We start from the raw sequence: 26436 nt of genomic DNA, 5'->3' as shown, positions 1-26436 counted from the left end.
GTAAGAAGAAAATCAAAGACAATCCTATGAAGATGTAAAATGATGTCACTGACAGGACAGGAGAGATGATGACATTCTTAATGTGAACACCATGGCAGATGATTCAGTTTAAATGATCAGCATTGGTCACCTCTAAACTGGACGTCTGCTCACTCCAATGTCTTTTAGGTGGTCAAAGTCAAAGAAGAGTCTGAGGGGACACCACGTGTGGAGTCCTTCATTGGTCAGGTGATGAAGAAGGACAGAGCAGTTCTGGTCAGCCTGTGGGAGGCACTGGCTGAAGAATTTGTGAGATGTCCGTCACCAAATGTGAAAGGAATCCTGAATGAGGTGACCAAGTGGGGTGAGTTACTGGTCTCACTTTATTAAAGTCATCGTGGACTCATCACCATCCACACATACAGTAAGAGGAGGATGTAGAAGCACAGTGCAGAATAAGACCTTCCAGCACAATTAGTAGATGTGTTCCAGCAGTCTGGCAGGGGCCACCAGAGGGAGCTCTAGACAGACAGTCCCAGATATTTGGTGAGGTTATGTCAGGCCTGGAAGTGCTTCAGAGGAGACTGAGAGTGACCTTGGAAGAACTGTAGGAATCAGACATAAAGAGGCCATTGGCCACTGGTCTAGAAAGTCTGGAGTTATGGGAGTAATGGTGGACAAAGGGGTGACTGGCAGGAGGAAGAGTGGCCTGAGTGTTTAAGTAATCATAAGGTGTTTAAGTGTATGGTGAGTATATGAGTGTATGGTGAAAACACAAGAGCCTCCGCAGAAGCTAGAAAGAGCACCACCTATTGAATAAGGTAGACACAAAGGGGCTTCTCTATTTTGTCACTTTTATGTCTTTTGTTGTTATTATTTGAACTTCTACTACCCTTCTTTGTTTATTTGGGTCTCCCTGGTTATTTTCTGGGATCTGGGTGTGCTGCAGCAGCCCCTCCAGTTCAGAAGACCACTAACCTCACTTCTAAACCATTCAGAACTTTGGAAACTATAACTGGAAATAAATTAGAGGAGCATTTAGAGAACATGATGATAATCCACTAGACAACCACCACAGCCTCTCCTGCACTCCAGTGATTTGCTCCTTCCTTGGTCCTCCATGTCCCGAGTTACTGATAGCTGACCAGACAAAGTGGACACTCAGTACTGACCTGACCTTCTGTCCTGTTTGAGAGTTCCAGTCCTTCTGGCCTTACACAGTGACGTTAGTGTGTCAAGAAAATGGATTGATGGCTCTGCTTTCTGAACTTTTAAACTCAGTCATTAATAATAATAAGAAGAAGAAGATGCTTTATTTATATTGCAGTTTTTTACAGACAAATGTTAACAGATTACTACTCAACAATCAAACTGATCACACACTCACATCTTCATTCTCTCCCAAATAATTAAAAGCAATTTAAGATCACAAAGTCCTCCATTTGTCCTCCATGTTCAGGTCATTCATTCATTCATTCATTTCACTCATCTGCTTATTCCAGCTGAGGGTTTTGGGGCTCAGACAGTCCTGATGGCTTCAGTCTTAAGGTGGGAGTTGACCTTGGATGGACAGGAGCACATTAATAATTTGTGTACGGTGTACAGTGTTTGTTTATTGGTGTTTATTGGAACGGATTTCAATGAACATGTTGGTGAAGGGAACAGAGGAGACGAGGAGGTGATGGGTAGGTATGGTGTCAATAAGAGGAATGAAGAAGGTCACAGGATAGTGGATTTTGCCAAAAGGATGGACATGGCTGTGGTGAATACGTATTTTAAGAAGAGGGAGGAACATAGGGTGACGTACAAGAGTGGAGGAAGATGCACACAGGTGGATTACATCCTATACAGAAGAGTCAATCTGAAGGAGACTGAAGACTACAAAGTGGTGGCAGGGGAAAGTGGAGTTAAGTAGGATGACATTGGAGATCAAGAAGAGGAAGAAAGTGAGGGCAGAGCCAAGGATCAAATGGTGGAAGTTGAAAAAGGAAGACTGCAAGGTTGAGTTTAGGGAGAAGGTGAGACGGGCACTGGGTGGTAGTGAAGAGTTACCAGACAGCTGGGAAACTACAGCAGATGTAGTAAGGGTGACAGCAAGAAGAGTGCTTTGCGTCACATCTGGACAGAGGAAGGAGGAAAAGGAAGCCTGGTGGTGGAATGAGGAAGTACAGGAGAGTATACAGAGGAAGAGGATGGCAAAGAAGAAGTGGGATGGTCAGAGAGATGCAGAAAGTAGACAAGAGTACAAGGAGATATGGCGCAAGGTGAAGAGAAAGGTGGCGAAGGCTAAAGAAAAGGCGTGTGATAAGTTGTATGAGAGGTTGGACACTAAGGAGGGAGAAAAGGACTGGTGGGCTAGACAGAGGGGCCGAGGTGGGAAAGATGTGCAACAGGTTAGGGTGATAAATGATAAAGATGGAAACACACTCACAAATGAGGAGAGTGTGTTGAGCAGATGGAAAGAGTACTTTGAGAGACTGATGAATGAAGAGAACGAGAGAGAGAAGAGGTTGGATGATAAGGAGATAGTGAATCAGGATGTGCAACGGATTAGAAAAGAGGAAGTAAGGACAGTTATGAAGAGGATGAAGAATGGAAAGGCCACTGGTCCAGATGACATACCTGTGGAAGCATGGAGATGTTTAGGAGAGATGGCAGTGGAGTTTTTAACCAGATTGTTTAATGGAATTTTTGAAAGTGAGAGAATGCCTGTGGAGTGGAGAAGAAGTGTACTGGTGCCGAAATTTAAGAATAAGGGGGATGTGCAGGACTGCAGTAACTACAGGGGGATAAAATTGATGAGCCACAGCATGAAGTTATGGGAAAGAGTAGTGGAAGCTCTGTTAAGAAGAGAGGTGATGATTAGTGAGCAGCAGTATGGTTTCATGCCAAGAAAGAGTAACATAGATGCAATGCTTGCTCTGAGGGTGTTGATGTTGAAGTATAGAGTAGGCAGAAGGAGTTGCATTGCGTCTTTGTGGACCTGGAGAAAGCATATGGCAGGGTGACTGAGAGGAGCCGTGGTATTGTATGAGGAAGTTGGGAGTGGCAGAGAAGTACGTAAGAGTTGTACAGGATATGTACGAGGGAAGTGTGACCGTAGTGAGGTCTGCGATAGGAGTTGCGGATGCATTCAAGTTGGAGGTGGGATTACATCAGGGATCGGCTCTGAGCTCTTTCTTATTTGCAATGGTGATGGACAGGTTGACAGATGAGATTAGACAGGATTCCCCATGGACTATGATGTTTGCTGATGACATTGTGATCTGTAGCGATAGTAGGGAGCACGTTGAGGAGACCCTGGAGAGGTGGAGATATGCTCTAGAGAGGACATGAATGAAGGTCAGTTTGAACAAGACAGAATACATGTGTGTAAATGAGAGGGAGGTCAGTGGAATGGTGAGGATGCAGGGAGTAGAGTTGACGAAGGTGGATGAGTTTAAATACTTGGGATCAACAGTACAGAGTAATGGGGATTGTGGAAGAGAAGTGAAGAAGAGAGTGCAGGCAGGGTGGAATGGGTGGAGAAGAGTGTCAGGAGTGATTTGTGACAGACGGGTATCAGCAAGAGTGAAAGGGAAGGTCTACAGGACGGTAGTGAAACCAGCTATGTTATATGGGTTGGAGACGGTGGCACTGACCAGAAAGCAGGAGACAGAGCTGGAGGTAGCAGAGTTAAAGATGCTAAGATTTGCACTGGGTGTGATGAGGATTGACAGCATTAAAAATGAGGACATTAGAGGGTCAGCTCAAGTTGGGAGACAAAGTTAGAGTGGCGAGATTGCGTTGGTTTGGACATGTGTAGAGGGGAGATGCTGGATATATTGGGAGAAGGATGTTAAGGATAGAGCTGACAGGGAAGAGTAAAAGAGGAAGGCCTAAGAGAAGGTTTATGGATGTGGTGAGAGAGAACATGCAGGTGGTGGGTTGTAATAGAACAAGATGCAGAGGACAGGAAGATATGGAAAGAAGATGATCTGCTGTGGCAACCCCTAATGGGAGCAGCCAAAAGAGGAAGAAGTTTGTTTATGGTAATGTCACATTATTCATTTTTATTGCGGATTCTCCTGATTTTATCGATATTTTGGAGTTGTTCTCTGTTTCCTTATTTAATCTTATGGACACTTTAGTGTATTGCTCAGTCCATGGATCAGCACACTATACATAGCTGAACATTATGATGGTTACATGACAAGAGATGACACATTTAAAATCAACTAAACGTTACATTAAAGACACAACTGTGAGAGACGTGTGCTCACACAGACAAACACATTGTGGTTCAGTATTTCATTTCCATTTAGTTTGGTTTCTTGTAGCCTGTTGTTGTACTTTTCTGATTGAACTAATCTTAAGTGTGCTGACCTTTTCAGACTGCGTTGGCTCTTCTCCTGCTGAGCCCAAATAACGGCCTTCCTTGATCTCGTCCACTCTGACCATATAGACTGTCTAAGTCAGTGCTCCGCAACCGGTGTGCCACGGCACACTGGTGTGCCTTGAGCCGATACAGGTGTGATGCGGTCAAATAAGACAATTTTCTAACTAAATAATATTTCAACGGTCCTCCTTAGAAACACAATAATGAGAATACGTGCAATGAAATATTCGCGTAAATAGCCTTTTAAAGGTTTCATAATTTTATGTGTCATTTAAATAATAAATCCCATCGCCTGGCGCCTGTCGCCGACGAAGTAGGGCCCCTACATAGTCGCCAGACAACTGCGTAGTATTCTTTGATAGGCAGAGCGCTCCGTGCCCTCACCTAGATTCAATTCAAGCCGACGTATTAGTCGTGCTACGTCGCATTCACTCGTCTTGCGACAGTAGTTATCATTCATTACTATTAGTTGTATTGCTGAATTGTGTATGGTTAACGTTCTTCGTGTGATTCATATTTAGTTTTATACCCCCTTTAAATATGGATACATTTTTTACGTGGAAAATATTCGTCTTCACGTACAGATGATGAAGAACCCAGCACAAGTGTTGCAAAAAAAAACAAGATTGTGAAAAGGAAGTACAACGAAGACTACATTCGATATGGATTCTCGTGGTGTGGTGACGAAACGGCTCTAAAGCCACAATGCATCATTTGCGGCGATCAGCTATCAAACGAGGCAATGGCACCCAGTAAACTAAATTGCCATCTAAGTTCAAACCATCCCAGTTACGCCAAAAAAGACAAACAACTCTTGTGTTAATTAGAAATGATAAGCGGTCATGCTTAAAAGATCTTGACCAAGAACTTCGGGTTGCGCTGTCAAATATTGAGCCGAATATAAAACTTTTGTGTTCATTGAAACAAGCGCAGGTATCACATTAATCAGTCATTATGTTATAATAATTATTAAGATTGCATAAAAGTAAGTATAGTATAGTTTTTATGTATGTATACTTATAATAAATGTATACTTATAATAAAAAATGAAAATTTATTGTAAATTTGTGTATTAAATTAATATCTATATATCAGTGGCATAGCTGGAGATCATGTTGCCCAGGCGGTGAAAAATTTGACGCCCCAAAGCTGAACGAAATTTTTTTTGCGCCTCCTCAAGGAACAAAAAAAAAAGGAAACTACCGTAGTTTGGACGCCCCTAAATAGCTGGCGCTCGGAGCGGACCGCCCACACCCCCAGCTACGCCACTGCTATATATTTTAGCTTTTGACGTGCCGCGGAATTCTAGGAAGAACTTTGGTGTGTTGTAGGTGAGAAAAGCTTGCGGAGCACTGGTCTAAGTGGTGCAGCTTCTTAGCTTCTTTCAAATACAATATGGCAGACAGCACTCCTGCAGCCAGCCCACATAGGAACAGTTTGGGTTTCTGCAGTTCATTTAAGCAGCACATCATTAGGAAGGTCCCAGGACTCACTGTTTACTTGTTCTCCTTGTGTCCACATGTGTTTCCTCCAGGTGCTCCAGTTTCCACTCACAGTCCAAATACATGCAAGTCAGTAGGATTAGAGGGGACTGGGCGGTCTCGTGGCCTGGAACCAATCCAGATTTTATTTTTTTTCTCCAGCCGTCTGGAGTTTTTTTTTGTTTTTTCTGTCCACCCTGGCCATCGGACCTTACTCTTTTTCTATGCTAACTAATGTTGTCTTATTTTAATTTCTTATTTTTGTCTTTTATTTTTCTTTTCTTCATTATGTACAGCACTCTGAGCTACTTTTTTGTATGAAAATGTGCTATATAAATAAATGTTGTTGTTGTTAAATTAGCCCGTGTATATGTGTGCGTGTGTGAGTGTGTTGTGTGTGCTCACCCTACAATGGACAGGCACCGTGCCCAGGTGTTGTTCCTGCCTTTACACCCAATTTTTTACCAGGAGAGGCTCCAGCTGTCCCACAACCCAGGTCTGGATTAGCAGGTTAAGAAAATTGATGGATGGAAAGATGGATGGATCAGTGGATCATAAACATGTGGGAGAAAAACAGGAGTACAGAGAGAGGAGACCAATTAAGACACAGGGAGAGCAGGCAGACCCCCCACAGACAGTGGGCACAGCTTGGACTCTGATGTCTGAAGGCAGCAGTGCACACAAACTCTAAATGATTTTCTTCTTTATGATGTGAACCACCTCTGAGAACTGCTGATGCTCGTGTTTATCTCCTCTGTGTTTTTTCCCAGGACCAGACCTCTTGAAGGAGATCCAGGCCAGTGCCCAGTCACCTCCCCTTGAGCCTCATATTAAAGGTAAGTGGTCCTCATGTCTCTGGTCAGTTGCCCCTCCACTCCTCTGCTCATTCTGTCACCTTACTTGTTCTCATTTTGACTTTCAGACCTCCATGAGACACACAGACTCACTGTGTCTGAATCCACAAGACCCCTGGATGATCAGCGTCCATCTGGAGATCCACTCACTAGCGCGGTGGGCTTTGAGGCTCAATACACAGAGCTGATGGTCATCAAACAGGACATTAAAGATGAACTGGCAAAGGATGGGAAGACTCAGGAAAGACTTGAGGAAGAGGGAGCAACAAAGAACTGTGAGCGAGTCTGGACTGAGCATCTGTTTAAGAGAAGACCTAAAAGTAAAACACCCTCTAAAATCATAGTGGTCAGTGGGGGTGGCAGGCATCGGGGAAGACCACCATGGCCCAGAAGATCGTGTCTGACTGGGCCAGAGGCACTCAGTACCAGAAGTTTGCATTTGTCTTCCTCTTTAACTTCAGGGAGCTCAACCTCCTAGACAATGAGACACAGATGTCTCTGACCACACTGATTGAAAGGCACTATAAACATCCTCACTCATGACAAACTAATAGAAATCCTGCAGAAACCTGAATCTCTGCTCTTCATACTTGATGGACTGGAGGAACACAAACACAAACTGGACTTCACAGACACTCAGCTCTGCTCAAAGCCAGATGATGAGGTGCCTGTCCCACATCCTGGTCACCAGTCTGGTCAGTCAGACATTACTGAAGGGCTGCTCAGTCCTGATAACAAGCAGACCAACAGCTCTGGGGTCTCTGGACATGGAGAGAGTTGATGGATTTGTAGAAGTGGTAGGATTCTCCCCTGAACAAAGACTGATGTACTTTAGGAAGTTCTTTGGGGACACTGATGTGTGCACCAAGGGTTTTCAGTGCATGGAGGGTAACACCATCTTGTACTCATTGTGCGTCAGCCCCTCAAACTGCTGGATTATCTGCTCTGCACTGAAGAGCCACTTCATGACACCTGAAGAAGAGCGAGGAGCTGCGCCCAGAACTGTCACAGAGATCTTTGTGATGTTCCTTCACAACATCCTGACCAACCACAGGCAAGAAACAGATGACCAAAGGAGCATTCTGATCAGTCTGGGAAAGATGGCTTATTATGGGGTGGACAACAGGACTCATGTGTTTAATGAGAAACAGGAGATATCCACCTTTGGTCTCCAGCCAGTCCTGTCCTCTTCATTCCTCTCTGGCTTTCTGCACAGACAAAGCACTCAGGAGCACATGACGTACACCTTCTACCAGTTCACCCTGCAGGAGTTCATGGCCGCCTGCTCCTTCTACCTCGATCCATCAGGTGGTGTCGAGGAGCTGCTGAAGAAGCGAGACTCATGTAAAGGGGGCCGATTTAAGATTGTCACTCGATTCCTGGCAGGACTGGCTTGGTGTCCTGTGCTTAAAAGAGTGGAGGGAATCCTGGGAGAGTTTGAGGGGACAACCACACAGCGGATACAGGAGTGGGTGAAGCAGAAAGCTAAACAGGCGCTACGAGGGGGAGATCAAAGTGAAGCTCTGCGAGTTTGTCACTGGCTCTATGAGACTCAGAATGAGGAGGTGATCAGAGACGCCACTGGGAAAAACTTAAACATGAGCTTTAGCAGTATGACTTTATTTCCTCTGGACTGTGCTGTGCTGGCCTCTGTCATCAGCTGCTGTGGAGAACTTCAGCTCCTTAACCTGTCAGGCACACCTCTGACCCCCGAGTGCATCAGGAGACTGGCAAAGGGGCTCAGCTGCTGCAGTGATGTCCGGTGAGTGATGCGACTTTGACGAGTTCAGTTTTATCTGTCAGTGATGGCACTTTATGTAAATGAGAGTCACTGGGGGGGGGGGGGCACTGAGCTCCAATGTCATAGGACCTTCTAATAAGCCTCGTCCCACTCAACAGGAAGTGATGTCACACTGTTAATGACATGCTAACTATGCTGCCTCATTCTCGATGGCCCATTAAAACACACTTGACTGTCATCGCTGTCTCAGACTCTTCTGGTAATTAAAGCAGACACTGAGGGGACACCACTGGGGTCAACAAGCAGATTGAACTCCGTTTATTAACACATTGATTACGCTGAGCTGATGACTAATCTGTAATTCAACTGTGCCACTACCTTGATGCTAAGCCAGACCCCTGCTCAGACAGTAGGTGGCGCCATTAAGACCACATCTGTAGTCTGGTGTGACATTCTGGTCAAGCAGAGGAGAGCAGCACAAGTGCATCATGGGACTGAAGGGCTTGTGTCACCGTGACAGGCTCAGGGAGTTCAGCCTCTTGAGTCTCGAGCAGAGGACGCTGAGTGGGGACCTCATTGGGGTCTTCTGAATTCTCAAAGGCGTCCATCACGCTGATTCAGTTAAACTCTGACTGTGTGTGTGAATTGCGTCTTCTGTTTTTATATCGAGTGTCGTGTTTTCAGTGAATCTCACAAAACGTTTTTTTTTTACTTTTTTGTTCTTTGCTCACTGAACTCCCCTCAGCTCTGCGCCCATTGCTTAAAAACTTCCATCCATCCATCCATCCATTATCCAACCCACTATATCCTAACTACAGGGTCACAGGGGTCTGATGGAGCCAATCCCAGCCAACACAGGTCACAAGGCAGGAAACAAACCCCGGGCAGGGCGCCAGCACACCACAGGGCACCCACACACACACAGACCAAGCACGCACTGGAGACAATTTAGGATCACCTATGCACCTAACCTGCATGTCTTTGGACTGTGAAAGGAAACCTGAGTTTGTGCAGAAAGCAAAAATATGAAACTCCTCAAATCAGTGAAATGGACAGAAACGTCAGGGCAGCCCAAGACCACCAAAGTGCCTCAATTTACACTCAGAGTCCGGGGGACTCAGCACATGTGTCACGTCTTCACGAGGCGGAGTGCTGATGGGGTTCTGCTGCTCATTGTGTTTTATTTGTACAGATTCCTGTCATTCATTGTGTGGGGTATCTGAGGCTGAGGTGGACAGGGGGATCTCTACATGTATGTGGTGGGCTGAAGGGTTGAGGGAGGAATGGCCAGCAGGTGGTCTGGGGGTCTCAGGCAGGCTGCTCATAAAGCTCTTATTTCTGTGGAGCTGTCGCTGGGTTAGGGTTTCAGCATCTTTAGTCCAAAACAGAAAGTTGGGACCCCAGCGTGATGAATGAAATGTGAGCTCATGCTGCAGGTCTTTGTCTGGTGGACATGGCAGCGGGTAGTTGTGTTTGTATCAGATTTGCATTGTTTACCCCTCTTGATACGTTTTCTGTCCATTTGTACTCCTGCACCCTTTCAAACGTCTTTAGTTCTGATTTGACTCCATGACTTCACAGATTATGGACCTGCGCTCAGTGGTCCACTGGTGTCCATGCTGGGTGACCTCAGCCTAAACAACATGACAAAGATCAGCGCTGACCACTAAAAGACATTCCTGCTATGGAACCAGACACAAGTCACCAACCTGAATAGGTGACACCTGCTCGTCCCCGTCACTTGGGCCCTCTATGTGTGATGCTGGTCTTTCTCCTGTCTCTCTCATCACCTGTGCCATTTAATTCAGTTGCAAATGTTAAAATGAGATGAACTGGTCAACCCTCTGGCAGCCTTTAAGGTCATGCCCTTTGACCCTGGGTTCATGCATGTGATTCAGACTTTCTATTCTAACATGGTGGCTCTCATCTTATCTCATCCTTACGTTTCTCCCTCCTTTCAGATTTAAAGGGGCTCTTGACATGGCTGACCTCTTTCTCTTATCATTTAGATCAGGGAGTCAAACTCAAGTTTATAGAGGAACAAAAACAACACTCTCTATACCCACTGGGGGGCCACAATCAGAGGGGGATTTAGAGGTTTGGGGGCTCCAATACTTGGGCCTTCTTAGGGTCCCATTATTTTGCCAAAAAAATGATTTGATTTTAACAGACTCAGAAATAAAAGGACACTGCAGCCCAACAAAGTCACTGGAGACTTCAAATGTAGTTTGGGATTTGTGTCACTCGAGTGTGGGGGTCCTCAAACTCAGTCTGGGCACCGCAGAAAAGGAGAGCTAAAATATAAGAAATACTCATTGACTCTGAGAAGAAAATAACTTAGTGACGTTATCTGACCAAACAGCAAAATCGTTTTACTTAAAAAGAAATCCTAAGATACAGTATGTTGGTTGAGTCTGGAAATAAGAAAGCTGTGACACACTGACATTGATCTGTGCCTGACAAGACTTCAAATCTTAGATCTAGAAATATAAGATGATGATCTTATTTTAAAAGTCATTTACTAGTTTCTATCTTTGAATTCATGGGATATTCTTCAGTTGATCATGAGGACGTCTTTTATGCTTCAATCAGTCAGAAAATCTTTAAATGGAGTCGTTAACTGGTAAAACGAGCCACAGCAGGTAAGGTGACAATTTGTATCATTGTCTTTCACGAAATAAAAATGTCTTTCAAGATTCAGTGACACAAACTCAATTGCTAAAAGGCATATTTAATAAAAAAAACATTTTTATTCAGTGGCAATGGCCCATGGAAATTTAAATTTCCAAACTTTACTTGAAATAAACCTAAAACAGAACAAACAAGACACACCGTCACAATTTTACTTATTTGTAATCACAAATCATTTGTGTGTACAAAGATAAGACCAGCGGTCACATTGTTTTATTTAGCACTTTTATCTTTTCCTGTATTGCTCAGATGAAATTCATAATTAAAACAGTTACACGTGCCATCCCATAGTTGATCTTGAGAAGAGAATTTTTCCATAATTGGCCTCTTGAACTTGGACCTCCATTCAGTATTTGGGTGTCAAAAACCAAAAAACATTTCAGGCTGTCGACGATTTAAAAAATTAAAATAATCACAAACCAAATAACAGAAGACACAATAAACCGCATTCTCACCAGTTCAAACTTTCTGTTCCCCAGCACTCTTTAGATAAACCAACCGTCAAATGCCAAGAGCCTTTTGAGCAGTGAGCAAGGCGCTATATCAAAGTAATTGCATTATTAAGAACAGAGCCATTAGAAACTGTGCCCACTGTGTTTAGTGTCCAACAAACAATCTCCAGTCAGAGAATGACATTTGTTTAGGAACTTGTGAGGTGTTTGTCACAAAGAGCATCAGGAGGGCCTCTGCGTGAATCAGTGACAGTCACGTGACACGGAGGGCAGAAGAAGACGCCATCAGGTAGAAGGTAACACCTCATTTGTGGACCTTATTACTATTGTGCTTCTCCAACAGCCAGCGGGCAGTTTAAATAACTCACAAGCAACTCTTGGTCAGAAAGAAGACGTCTGTGAAGGCAAATGTGAAGGTCTTCTACTGCCTGAAAGAAAGAAAATGGTAAATGAACATCAACAGACATCAGCTGATGTTTTAGTTGACAGTTTCATGTCAAGATAATAAACATTTTAACACATCACATCTCAAGAACCTCAAGTCAAATCTCACTCGCATGTCTAAATTTGTTTGGAGGGGCAACTGGTGACAGAAACAGCAATGGCAGCGATGGCCTGAGTAACTGCTGAGGACCAAATAATGAGAACAGAAGTAATGAAAGGCCAGAGCTGAGCACATTTAGTGTCATGGCTGATCTCAGCAGATTCTTCCACATCCCATAAAACTGAACCTTTTGACAAAACTCCATCCATCTTTTCTTTCCTTCTCTTATATGTTGATTGTTCTCCTTGCCCACAGTGTGATTAAAGCTCCTCCATAACCTGAAGAACACCTACGGGAATATCCAGACACACAACAAACATTTAAATGTAATCATTAAAGCTTACATTCTTGCCTGTCATATATTTTCCATTTTTCTTTTCTTCAATTTCCTTTGTCATTGAAGGGTATCTCTCAGGTTCTTCATCTTTAGTGGTCCTCAGGATTTAGACCACACTGCAGCCTGATGTGTCGTATCAAAGACACTGGCTGAAAAATAACAAGACACACGAGTTTACACCAATTGAATTTAGCAACTTTATATGCTGTAACCTGCACAAGGCATGAAAAACATTCAAGTTTCATAAGTAGGCCTGCCGCATGATAACTCATTTTAGGATGAATTCCTTGCCAGACATTTTTTCTCCTAACAAAGTTATCTGTGCCATGGAGAAGATGTCCTAAATCATCACAGGTGAGGGTATTCAGTAAGATGTCCCTCATATTATCAGCTGTAAACACACAACAGCAAGTCTCAGTCCTGACATGACGTCATCAGTGTGACTGAGAACTGGCAGAATGCACAGCCGTTAGACCAGGAGACAGAAGCTGTGCTGCTTTGTGACAAGTCGACTGGTCAGCAGATTGGACACACGTTACTGGAGCTGATGTTTAAAATGTTTGAGTGGCTGCATAGGGGAGGTGATGCAACAAATATTATATTATAAAACACGTTTACAAAAATGATAACATTTTATTTTGGGCGGCACGGTGGCGCAGTGGGTAGCGCTGCTGCCTCGCAGTTGGGAGATCTGGGGACCCGGGTTCACTTCCCGGGTCCTCCCTGTGTGGAGTTTGCATGTTCTCCCCGTGTCTGCGTGGGTTTCCTCTGGGCACTCCGGTTTCCTCCCACAGTCCAAAGACATGCAGGTTAGGTGGATTGGCGATTCTGAATTGGCCCTAGGGTGTGCTTGGTGTGTGGGTGTGTTTGTGTGTGTCCTGCGGTGGGTTGGCACCCTGCCCAGGATTGGTTCCCTGCCTTGTGCCCTGTGTTGGCTGGGATTGGCTCCAGCAGACCCCCGTGACCCTGTGTTCGGATTCAGCGGGTTGGAAACTGGATGGATGGATAACATTTTATTTTAAAAATGTGACCTTTTACATGTCGTTTATTGAAACGCAAGCAAACATTCAAATGAGATGCTAAGCAGCTTAAGTTTGGGAAGCCAAATTAACATTTAAAGAAATCTCAACGTGCGTTCAAATCAGATAACTGAAGGTCACTTCAAGATACCGATGTTAGGATCAATGAAATACATTCAGAAAATGTTACCTTAACGTCCTCTGCATTTCAGGATATCTCAAATCAATCGTATGCACTTGAAGGTATCGGAAATTTATTTCAGACTCCTCAAATGGCCTAAGAAATTCTTTTCAGATTTCTGGAAATGCATTTCAGATCTTTGAAAGTTAATAAGCAGCCATTTTGAGATATCTGGAAATTCACTGCCAATAACTTAAACTTTATTTCGTAAAATGATATTCTGATACTGCGGTGGGCTGGCGTCTTGTGCCCTGTGTTGGCTGGGATTGGCTTCATCAGACCCCATCACCCTGTAGTTAGGATACAGCGGGTTGGATAATGGATGGGTGCATATTCTGATAACTTTAAATAACTTATGAAATTTTTAAAGATATCTTACAATGTATTTAAGATACCTTGAAATAAAAGACGACATATATTAAAATATCTTGTAAGTTATCTGAAAACAGCAGGGAAATTTAAAATATCAGGAAGTCAGTTTGAGATATCTGGAAAAACATGTATTTGCATTTATAATTCACTTTAATAGTTTAAAATATACAGTATATCTAAAAATCATTTCTAAATATTATGTCAGCCTATTGTATTACTCGAGACGTTAGGCTCACATTAAACTACAGTCGTTCACTTGCTGTGGGCACATTTGCTTGCTTATCCTTTAATGGCCGCTAATCACATCCTCCAGTTTGTTCATTTGTTTCATCCACCTCTTGACAAACAACGGTAAGCTGGTCTGTATAAAGTCTGAGATGAAGCTGCATGAAGTTGCCTTCAGTATTAACATTGGTGCTTAACAAGGCAAAATACATACTCACAAACAGCAGTGCACGCTTTGTTCAGCACAAGAACAATAAATCCAAGCTGAAGCCATCTTCTTGGGAGAGGGTGAACTTCTATCCCATTCTTGAGGATGAGTCTTATAAATCCAGACGGTGAGGAGGTCGTCTGTGTCGAGCAGGATAACAACGTTCAGCGTAAGCGTCTGTTAAAAGGGAAATTATTGAAGGAGATGACTCTTCCTCATTCACAGATGGAGCTGAAGGAGTTTCTGTTGCCTCCATTGTTGGTACTTTTTACAGGCCACTGACTTCCACTGCTGTCAGAATTCAATTCAGGCCAATCCACATCTGGCGGCTCAGGTGATGCTGGTGATCCCTGCTACAGCTGATCCACATATCTTCCTCAAACAGCACCATCATCAGTGTGGACAGTGTAACAGACAGGTCTACTCTGACTGATAACAGCGGCAGGACCCCATTTGTATTTGTTGTTAAAACCTCGAGCCGATGTGGTGTCATCAGGATGAAACACTCCGTCTTTCTCTTTCTTGTCTCGATGTTCGATTTCTTTTTGTTGATGATGAGGTGCCACTTGTTTTGTTTCCGGCAGCTTTAGTAAGTCAAAAGTTGGACAAAGTTGTCTCTTCATCAATAAGATGTCAGCTGTAGCTGTAGTGGTGGTGTTCTCTTAATTCTGATAAGACAATAAGAACTGATTTAAATGAGTATGAAGTGAGCCTTCATCTTGTGACGCCTTCAGTGTTTCCTTCACTGTTTGTCTGAACCGTTCTGCTAACCTGATTTTTGAAGGGTGGTGTGGTGCAGAGCGAATGTGCAGAACTCCATTGGTTTGCAGGAAAATGGCAAATTCCTGTGACACAAACTGAGGACTGTTATCACTCACAAGCTGCTCTGAGGAGCAATAAAGACAAAATAATTCCTCTAACCTTTCAATTGTTTTAACAACAGCTGTTGAGTGCATAGCAGAAACCTCTGGCCACTTACTGTAGGCGCCCACAACCACCAGGAACATCTTTTCTTCAAAGGGGCCTGCAAAGTCCATATGGATATGCAGACAAGCCTGTTCAAGCCAGTCCCATGGGTGAAGTGGTGCCAGTTGTGGGACATTCTAATCTTCTGACAATAAGCACATGCCTTGGCCCTCACCTCAATATGTCCATCTAATTATGACCCCCAAAAATAATGCAATCTCCTTCATATCATCATGACTTGCATGAAGCTGCTGGATCAGAAGTTTTCTCAGTTATGGAGAAATGAGGACACGGTGACCCCAAAGAAGACCACTGGCCTGCACAGACAGTTCACCTTTTCTAGAAATGTAGGATTTTAGTTCCAGTGAGGTGCTAAGACTTTTACCAGTAAGACCCCTGTCTGTTACTTTAGCCAGTATGGATCATTCTGAGTGAATCGATTTACTTGTTATGTTATGGTGTCAATTACATGTCCCAGATATTCTATAGAAGACTTGAAAAACTCACATTTACTCTTACAAACCTTCAGGCCATATTCTTTTAAATGCTGAAGGCTGGTGTCCAAGTGTCAAAGGTGTTCTTCTTTACCCCTTCCAGTCACAATGATGTCGTCCAAATAACACTGGACCCTTGGAAGTCCACTTAAAATCTGGTCCATTGCTTTTTGGAATAGAGCTGGAGTCAAGGTGATTCCAAATGATAGACAGAACTAACAGAAGCGGCCCTTAGGACTCACAATTGTTGACAAGTCTCTAGACTTTGACTCAACATGTATTTGGAGATGTGTCAGGGACAGGCCTATTTTGATGAATTTCTGTCCACCAGCAAGGCCAGCAAACAGATCATCTATTTGTGGAAGTGGGTACTGTTCTACTGACACTTTAAAGTCCCCGCATACACAAGCTGATCCATCTTTTTTTATCACGGGTACAATAGGAGAAGCCCATTCACTTACACTCAGGTGTTCCAGAACACCAGACTTAATTAAGGAATACAATTCAGCTTCAGTTTTTGGTCAAATAGAAGGAGTTGGCTGGACCTTCAGAAGGTTTGGTTGACTGTCAGGTTTAGTGGTAAGTCTGGCAGTGATGCCCTTCATGCTCCCCAGCTCACCACAAAACAACTCAGCATGTCCATTAAGGACTGCATCCAATTTTGTTTCCCCTCTGAGCAGCATACACACATTTGGCCAATCCAATGTGATTTTATTTCTCCATCATCTCCCCAATAATGACAGGTAATCTGCTTCCACTACATAAAGTGCTAAAGTGGCTCCCTGTCACTTTTATCATCCCTCTCACATTCACAGGTTCACCTTTGTACGTTTTTAGCACTGGAAAGTGTCTCAGGAGTTTACAGTACATTTAATCTGACACAAGAGAGACAGCTGCCCCTGAGTCCACCTCCATGCGTAATCCTTGTCCTTCCTACAATGGAGATTCCTGGTTTCCCTGTGAGTCACCTTCAAGGCTCAAAATATTCCCAAAAACTTAATCTTCGGAGGAGTCACTTCCCACTGTTGTTTCTAATTCTTGAGGTTGCAGTCAGTAAACGTCTTTTTGCTTTTGTCTAAATCCTGACTTTTTGCTGTCCTGTCTGTAAGACCCAATCTTATTGAGTTAACGTTTGATGTTAAATTCATATATTCTTGGCTTGATTTCTAGAGAACATTAGCTTCTAGAATATGGTAAAGCCTTTCCCCCCTGTAAGATAACATGACATAGAACTTTCTTGGCTATACAAATCTCTAATACTGTGTGTTAACTGGGAATTAGTCCCTTAGCTATCATGGACTGACAGACCCATTTGCAGTTTGTAAATGGGATAGGCGTACAGTTTTCTGACCATTTAGAAATATTCAATTGTATGAGCAAACTTAAAGAATGAAACAAAATAAAAGCCATAATTTGAATTTTCTTTAAACAAGGACTTTACGTTGCAATATCTTTTTTTTCTCTATTTTTGTGCAAACTGTTTTACTTTGAACTTTTACTCAAGCTGGGGAGCATGCACTGGTACAGTGCGTTCCCACACCCACTACACGTCGAAACAGCTCGGGATCCCAGTTGGCAACCCCCTAGGCAGACACACGGTCCAGTCAGTCCCTCCGGAAATGAACCTCTATCTGCCGCAGCCAGGTGTTACGTGGGCAACCCCTTGGTCTGGTCCAGCCACTCGGGTCCCCAACAATGAGGATCTTACGAGCTGGATCACCATCGGGGAAACGCGTCACATAGCCGTAGTGCCGTAACTGACACTCCCTCACAATGCAGGTAATGTGCCTCATTCTGGACTCCATGAGCAATACAAAGTCAAACCAACGGTACCCAAGGATTTTCCAGAGAGACACAGTACCAAAGGAGTCCAGTCTTCATCTCAGGTCACTGGATTGCGTCCATGTCTCACAACCATATAGTAAGACAGGAAACACCAGGACTCTAAAGACTTGGACCTTCGTCCCTTTGCATAGATATCGGGAGCATCACAAACCCCTTTCCAGCGACCTCATGAACCCCATGCTCTCCTAATCTGTCTACTGACTTCATAGGAAGAGTCACCAGAGACATGAATGTCACTGCCAAGGTAAGTAAACCTCTCAACAAGGTCGACACTGTCACTGCAAACAGACACACTTCTGATGGCTGTGCCCAAGAGGTCATTAAAGGCCTGGCTCTTGGTTTTCATCAGGACATTCGCAAGCCCAGACACTCAGACTCCTCACTCAGTCACTCGAGCGTCCTGATCAGAGCCTCCATTGACTCAGCGAAGATCACAGCATCATCAGCAAAATCAAGAATCTTTCTTCACCAACAGATGCCCACAGCCGCTGGACCCCATGACCTTGTCCAACACCCAGTCCATACAAGCATTGAACAGAGTAGGAGCAGAACACACCCCTGACGAACCCCAGAATCAACTGGGAAAAACACAGAGTGTCTGCCTCCACTCTGCACAGCACTCACAGTACCAGTGTACAGGCCAGCCATGATATCCAGCAACCTCAAGGGGATCCAGTGAACCCTCAGAATGTCCCACAGGGTAGCCTGATCAACTGAGTCGAACGCTTTATGAAAATCATCAAAGGCTGCAAAGAAACTCTGCTGATATTTGTGTTTGCACTCCATGAGAACCGTCAGTGCCAGGATGCAGTCGATGGTAGACTTCTTAGGCGTAAAACCAGACTCTTCCGGTAGCTGGTAGGTGAGCAAGTGATCACGGATCCTATTGAGGACGACCCTAGCAAGGACCTTACCTGGCACAGAGAGCAGTGTTATCCCGCTGTAGTTGCTGCAATCCAGACGATCACCCTTCCCTTTCCAGATAGGGATGACAAGTCCCATTTTCCAGTCAGTTGTGATGATGCCAGTCTCCCAAATGGAAGCAAAGATTGCTTGCAATTCCAGGAGGACAGCCTTACCACCAGCCTGGAGAAGTTCACCCCGGATACCACAGATCCCTGGAGTCTTTCCTCCCCTCAGCTGGTTCACCACCTGTGCAATCTCAGTGAGATTGGGTGGTTCACAGCTAATTGGAGGATCCGCCTCAAGAACTGTGGACCCAGAGATATCCAACATCCTAGTCGGAGGATCAGCTTTGAACAACTGCTCAAAGTAGCCAGCCCAGCGGGTCACAACTGCAGTGTCATCCGTAAGGACCATTCCATTAGCTGCCCTGACTGCAAATCTCTGAGGAACAGATTCAGTTGTGCGTAATGCTTCGATTCCTCTGATGGTGTGTTACTTGCTCACAGATTCCTCTAACAAATGCCTCTTTATCTGCCCTCAGAGCCCTCAAAACCGTCCCTCTCAGTTCCAGGTACAGACCAGAGTTGCCATTGAGTAGTGCACTGCGGCTCCTCTCGATGATATCCAGGGTGCCCTGTGAGATGAAATACTGTACCTCCTTCTGGGAACACCGGTAACACCAACACAACCTTCAGGGTCTTGTCACAGAAGGTCTCCCATATCACATTAGGATAGGTAGTCTCACCCAAATCTAAAAGTTCCTCACACAAACTGCGTGCAAACTCATTAGAAACAGCCTGGTCTTGGAGTCTGGCCAAGTCCAGGCTTATTTTCCTAGCAGGTGGTAACCTACTGGACCTAAGCTGGATCTTAAGAGTAGCAAAAACAAGTCTATGGTCAGAATTCACAAATTGGGCACTTCTGTAGACCCTGCAGTTTTGCAAGAGCCTCCAGCGTCTGCCCACCAGGATGTGATCGATCTCCTTCACCGCACCACCAGTATTGTAGTACCAAGTCCAATGATGCAGTTCAGGGCACTGGAACCAGGATCCAGCGATTCACAGCCCCTGACCTTTTGCAAAGTGAACAAACATAGAGTCACTTTCACCATGGTCACCAGACCCATGGGGACCGAGACAATCCTCATATCCAGACCTATCAGTGCCAGTGGCTGCATTGAAGTCGCCCATGACCAGAGGAGTGTCACCCCGTGGGCACCCATCAACCACCGAGCGAAGCTGCAAATAAAATGTCTCCCTCACTGAGACATCACTCACTGCGGTCAGAGCATACACTGAGACAACAGACAAGGCACCCAGGGAGTGCCGTAATCTGAGTCCCATAATAAGCTCATTGAAAGGAGTGACATCGGACACCATCGGAAGAAGCCAATCCACTACAGCAACAGCTACTCCCTGAGTAGCTGATCATTGTGGCAAACAAGGTCATTTAGTTCCAGACTGCAGGTTTAAAGAGTAGGGACCTCATGAATAAAGCCATGCAGAGAATTCACACTAAAACATGACGAACAGACAAAAGTGGAAATGTGTGTATGCACAAAAATATTCAGATGTGCAAAATCGTGCGCAAGCCAACTTCCACGCACTTCTGCTACATAAATTCCGGTCAGCGTGAAAATTAACTCATGTGCAGGTGCCTGCTGTTCCACCCCAACTCCTCTCATAATTTTGCATATATTTTTTAATATCTAAACCAATATAAATATCACCTTACGTTCAGCGTCTGGTTAAAAGAAAATGGCAAAAGCACATGAAAAAAAAATTTCAGGGAATGTGAAGTGGAAGTAGGGAAAAACATACTATTTGTTGGCTTAAGCAGTGGTATAAACAACAAAAGGAAGTTGATCAAGTGATAAAGAGTGGCGGAGACCCTTGAAAGTTCAAGTTCAGAAAGTCACACAGTGCCCAAAATAAAAAAGAATTGGTCAGATATCACAGTCGCCGTTTAAAGGAGAGTCGTAGCCCACTGTCTCAGTGTCATATGGAAGCATATTTGGGTACAGAGAACAGAAAAATAAAATAGCGACACAGTGGAAAAAAAGGTTGAAATGTCCACTTTAATCTCGTAGTTTATTTTGTCATTTAGTACAACATCATAAACTTAAAAAGTACTTAACAAAATACAATACAAGTACAATATATTTAGGATTAGAATCTTCCTTTATTAACGTAAGTGTTTTCCCTTTATGTAAAGCACTGCAAGCCAGAAATTGTTTCTGTAAACCTATCCTACATTGTCTATCTGTATACTTGTATATGGTTGAGATGACAATAAAGTTCACTTTGACTTAAAATGCTTTATATTGTTCTTCTATGTACTCTGTGTGTGTGAATCACTACATGCTTCTTAAATGGGCTTTCTCTTACGCCAACAGGACACAGAATACATTACATTCATGATATTACAGCTTTCTGAACAATTTAAATACTAAGATGTATACTTGATATCATTTTCATGAAGACAGCAATTAAAGCATGGTGGTGCGGTGTTAGCGATGAGCTGACTCCCCTTCCAGAGATTGTTCCTGCCTCCCACAAGATACTTCCTGGGACGTGTATGACCCTCGATGAAATAATTTATTGCAGTAGTACTATCTCTGTCAAACGAAGCATTTTCCATATGGGCACAGTTCAAATAGACTGTGTGCATGGCTGAGGCAGTGAGTGCTAGATGCTGTATCCCAATACTTCTCTACCAACTCTAGAGACTCTAGAGACTTCAACTCTAATAACTCTGCCATCCTCCTTGCTCTTTAAATTTACTTGCTGAATTGGCCCAGATATGCTCAGCTGCTGAGCCTCCTTAGGTGCCATTTCCATGGACACACTTCTTTCAGTTGTCTTTGCGAGGGTTAGGGCACTTTCTGTCAGAAGCCGTTTTTTTATGGCTTCACTTCTCAGTCCACATACCAGCCTGTCACGGATTGTGTCATTGAGCATCTCTTTGAATTCACAGTGTTGTAATCATTTCTTTAGTGCTGCCACAAACATCCTCACTGATTCCTCTTCCTCCTGATTTTGCTTGTGGTCTCTAAACTGTTCAGTAATTACTAAAGGCTTTGGTGAAAAATGTGCACTCAAAACTAAAACAATCTGCGAATGTGATTTCTCTCCAGACTTATCTGCTGTGACTAAACACTAATTTGAATGTTTTTCCTCCCATAACACTCAAAAAAAGTAGGAACTAATTTTTCATCTGTAATATCATTTGCTTTAACAACCACTTGAAACACTCTGTATGTGAGCTCCACTGCTCCACGTTCTCATGAAAAGGTCATATTACTGTGATAACAGCAGCCATCTTGAACTTGCAACAGAATCACCGTCACTCTTTCTTCACAATAAGGCGAGTTTACTCCCGAATATCCTTCTGGTACCATTATTGGTGCTCACAGCTGCTTCCTTGTACTTGCTACACTTCCTTCATGGCAAACAATGGTGTCACATCTTCTTTTTCTGATTTCTCCTCCGTTTATTAATGGAGTAATATTTGTTGCTCCTTTTCAATTATTACCACATACAGTGTGAATTCAAACTTCATCGCTATCACTTTTTGTTTTGTTTCTTCAAACTCCAACAAATAATAACTACAGAGAAGGAGGATATCTCAACATGCTTTTTACTCCATAATGAAACTGAGATACCCAGACTTCCTTTTTTTCCACAAGGCAAAGATAAATTGGGGCATTAACATTGGTGCTCAACAAGGACAAAATACATAAGAAAATGTACGGATTAATAAATATAATACGCATGTGTTATTGAAGCTCCTAGTTATTGCTTTTCAAAATGTGAGACAGCAAACTAAACTGCTGTCATTGTGTGAATAAACGTAATGAATTCCAATAAACCCGACATGATTTTCAACCTCTTTTAGATGCAAAGGTCTTTCCTTTCATTCACACAAGTTTTGTCAAATAATAAGGCGCTCTTCAGCCTAAGGCATTTTTGTAACATGGACTCTTAAAAAATGACTGAGTCACATACACTTTTTATATGTTTGTGGGATTAATGGCTGCACAAAGGTTTACAGAGCCTACTAACTCCTGTACCGCATTAAATGAGCGCATACTCACCGTCTTCTCAAAGTCAGAGAGTGTGAAGAGGTTAAGAACATGTCGATGTCACATAATAACAGACGACCACTGAGCCACATGACGGTCACACAACCTGCTGGTGTCAATCCTGATGAAATTACAACACGATGGCATCCCTTAGAAACTGGCGATGGTTCAGGTGCACCGGCCACCGGTTAGCTGTTATTTACAACATGTACTGTTAAATAGCTGACTGATGTTCTGTCACAGCAACTGTGCAATCAAGTGACATTTCCACTGCTCATTCACTGGAGTTATGTGATGAACGCTTTGGTACAAATTATTTGGGATTCACACAAAAGGACATCTGAAAGTTTACAAGATAAATAGCTTGTAGCAGACAGTTTATGGCTTTCCAAAGTCACACTTGATACACTTAGCGTTGTTAAGTCTCCATTCCAATGTTATAAATGCATTGTGTGTTATTTTAATTTTAGAGGGGGGGGGGGGGTCTTTATTTGAAAGCTTACAGTAAACTTTGCTAAAGGGGTATTGAAATTTTTTAATAAGATCTCATCAACACAGAAACATGTAAATATGATATAAGCAGATTAAAATAGCAATAATAATAATAACAGTAATAATAATAATAGTTCAAAAACTAAATAAATAAATATAAAGAAATACAATCATGCACATACAGCTGTATCTTTCACTTTATTCCTCATTCTGAATGGCCTCCCCACTGACTTACTCATATGTGAAAATCTTTGATTATTTAACGCCTGTAATGACACTTTGGACTTCTGACAGATCTTCACATCGTCACTTTGTCTTTGTGTTGTTTCAAGTGTCAGCCTTTCTCTTCACTGCAGTGATTGCTTGGCTTATAAGACAGAAGTTCCTCCTCATTTCTACTGTACTTGTAGATTACTTGAGGACTTTGACACCATACTGCTATTTCAACTTCACAAACGGCAGATCTGATCTCACAGATATTATCACATATTAACCACTCAAGGTGAACGTCCTGAGCTATGAAATGAAACAGAATGAAAGAGTCCACCACAGTCTGATCTTCATTGTCTAAGGACTTGTGTAACGCCAGGCAGTTCAGAATAGTTTAAAAGATAACAATAACATGTGCTCTCTGCGTTTTTTTTCTTTTAGAGTGTCAGTTGCATGAGTTCCTGCTCAGTTTGCTCTTAAGTGTAGTTTATATTCTTTAAACGTACATTTTTAATCTTGAATCAAGACAGTCATTTTTTCTTCAAACAGTTATAAATCATTCTGCTTACCATTCCAAAGCATCACAATGTATTCAAATACGTCTCACTTGTAAAAATGCTTGTTTAAGATGTTATTTTACTTAAAGTCAAATTTTTTCAAGAGGATTTTCCTGATGTGGGGAACAGCCTGGACACAGACAGGTAGACATGATGGTTTCACCACACACACGTTTATTTACAATATTATTTACAATAGTAAATAATACAATTAGTAAATAATATTATTTACTATTATAAATAGTGGCCGCAGCACCAATCACCCCTTCAGTCCTGGCCACACAACACAATGCCTTCACAGTCTCTGGCTCGCCTCCACTCCTCTCCACCGAGCTTCGTCCACTTCCACCTGACTCTTGCCATTGAATGGAGGGAGGCAGCCCCTTTTATACACCCCCGGATGGGCTCCAGGTGCTTCCCAACACTCTTCCGTCGACATACCCTTGTGTGGCGGAAGTGCCCGCTGTGCAACCGGAAGGACTCTGGGTGTCCCTGCTTCTCTACCCCCCAGCACTTCCGGGTGTGGCGGGAGTGCTGAGGTCCAGGGCTCCCAAGGCATTGGGGCGTTCCCTGGCAGTGGTCACGGGCCCCTACAGGGTTGAGCTTCCCAGCTCTGTACCCGTGGCCCCCAAAGCAACCAGGGCGGTCGCCCCCTCGTATTCTGGAGGAGGTACAAGCCCTCCTCCAGTCCTCCTGGGTGTCCCGGCTGGGTACCACCCCCAGCTGTGTGCCACAGTGCCCCACCGCCAGCGAAGACACGTCGGTCTGACCGACACAACCTGTGAGGGCGGTTCAACCCCGAAGTGGGTCCTACTATTTGTCCAGGGTCCAATCCAGCACCCTGGAACTCGTTTTTTCGGCACCCCTTCCGAGGTCTTCACGTCCCTTTGTGCTGCGACGCTCGCGCCTTCGTAGCCTCCGCCAGTCGTGGGGCTGCCCCATTGCCAGTGAAGAGTCCTCCAGAGCAGCGGTCCATCCTGGAAGGGCAGGTCCCCAATGAAGCAGGCCCTACTGCGCATCTGGGGTCCATTCCTGCAGCTGAAACAAAAAGACCTAACGTCCCTCTGTGCCGCGCACTGGCAGCGTTCTCCCCTCCTATCGGCACCCCGCGACTTGCCTGTTCGGCACCTCCTCCGCAGGTTCCCTGCCCATCTGTTTGTATCTGACGGGTCCACTCGCACTGTTGTTTCCTCCACCGGCACTGGAGCTTGCCTCTGCTTCCGCAGAGGACAGCCCTTCTCTGGACGTGCGCACCCAGCTGCACGTCCCTTCCTATCGGAGGAACCGGCATTCACCCCTCAATTCCTCCTATCATTCTGGGATGCCATGACGGTCTGAATCTCCTTATTGCATAAAAAGAGACTCCTTCCCGTCTGCGTCCCTGTAGAGCGACGTGAGTCTGCCGCTGACTCGGCGCGTAGGGTGCTAGGACCTGGGGTACACAACAGCCCTTGTCCTGCCAGCCCTCTCGATGACTTTCCCCTCGTCATGCGCACAGCACTCGCCGCCACATCCACTGTCGGAGATCCACCTACTTGGTTCCGTTCAGAAACATCCCGGACCCCTTCGATGGGATCTCCCTTTTCTTTTATGGGGACGGTCTCACTTACCTTCCCCACCGCGTCCCTCCGGCTGAAGACTCCAGCGCCACGCCGATCCGCCCATTGTCGCAGTGTCATCACGGACGCGACCGCCTTCATCTCCAGCTCCTTCAATCCTTTGCGGAGGACGGTACCACCTGGAATAGCGACTCCACGGGCTGGAGGCACTCCTCCAACTCACGCAGAGCCGCTAGCAAGCACAGATCATCAGTCGGCGGTTGCCTTACCTTTTTGTCAGGCATATCCGCCGGCTGCTTTCTGAGGGGCTTTCCCACAGGCCCCGTCGGGTCCTTCCTCGGCCCGGGATGGACATTCCTTGGGTCCGCCTCCATCCAATCATCGGCGGACACGCAAGACACACCGCCCAATCCCGTGCCTGTCTCGTGGAGGGACTTCCGGTCCGCGGCCATTTTGGCTCTGTTTCGTCTTCTCCTGGTGCGGCGACGTGCTTCTGAGGAGCCGAGCAGCTGCTGCGGCCTGTCATGCTGCAGCGACTCCTTCCTTGCAGCATCTCGTGCTGCCGCCTCTGCGCCGACGACAGCCCGAGGCTCGGCATGCCGTTGCCACTGACGCGGTCCCGGACAGTCCCTGCCTGCAACACAGAATGTAAGTTTACCCCCGCAGGACCGATCGCCGTTGGGCAGGGCACTTACCTCTCGGGTCTCATCTCTCCGAGGTGCCGTCCTCGCCGTGCTGCCGTCTCATATGTCCTCAGTGACAGTGTGCCTACTGGAGCCCGCTGCACTCCGCAACCTCCATAGTCATTTCCCCGCACCAGGGGAATATGGCCGTTTGGTGGACCGGTGGCGGTCCGTGAGG

The 26436-nt window shown here is 44.7% G+C and overlaps 3 protein-coding genes across 3 annotated transcripts in view; 2 read left to right on the top strand and 1 right to left on the bottom strand.

Annotated features, from left to right (window-relative positions):
* Positions 1-7539, top strand: part of LOC114644530 (uncharacterized) — a 93092-nt gene extending 85553 nt beyond the window's left edge. The window contains exons 10-12 of the mRNA XM_051925848.1: positions 169-343; positions 6609-6674; positions 6761-7539. Of these exons, the coding sequence (XP_051781808.1) occupies positions 169-343; positions 6609-6674; positions 6761-7170 (651 nt within the window). The 3' untranslated portion in view covers positions 7171-7539. The remainder of the gene's footprint in view (positions 1-168; positions 344-6608; positions 6675-6760) is intronic.
* The window catches only part of LOC114643526 (NACHT, LRR and PYD domains-containing protein 3-like), a 2412635-nt gene that overhangs the window by 323226 nt on the left and 2062973 nt on the right, over positions 1-26436 (top strand). The window lies entirely within an intron of this gene.
* Positions 1-26436, bottom strand: part of LOC114643530 (protein NLRC5-like) — a 1801805-nt gene that overhangs the window by 1460759 nt on the left and 314610 nt on the right. The gene's annotated exons all lie outside the window — the stretch shown is intronic.

This window comes from Erpetoichthys calabaricus, chromosome 4, assembly GCF_900747795.2.
Source record: "Erpetoichthys calabaricus chromosome 4, fErpCal1.3, whole genome shotgun sequence".
Taxonomy (NCBI): Eukaryota; Metazoa; Chordata; class Cladistia; order Polypteriformes; family Polypteridae; genus Erpetoichthys; species Erpetoichthys calabaricus.
Note: the sequence above shows the minus strand (reverse complement) of the source record. Positions and strands in the feature narration are given on the sequence as shown.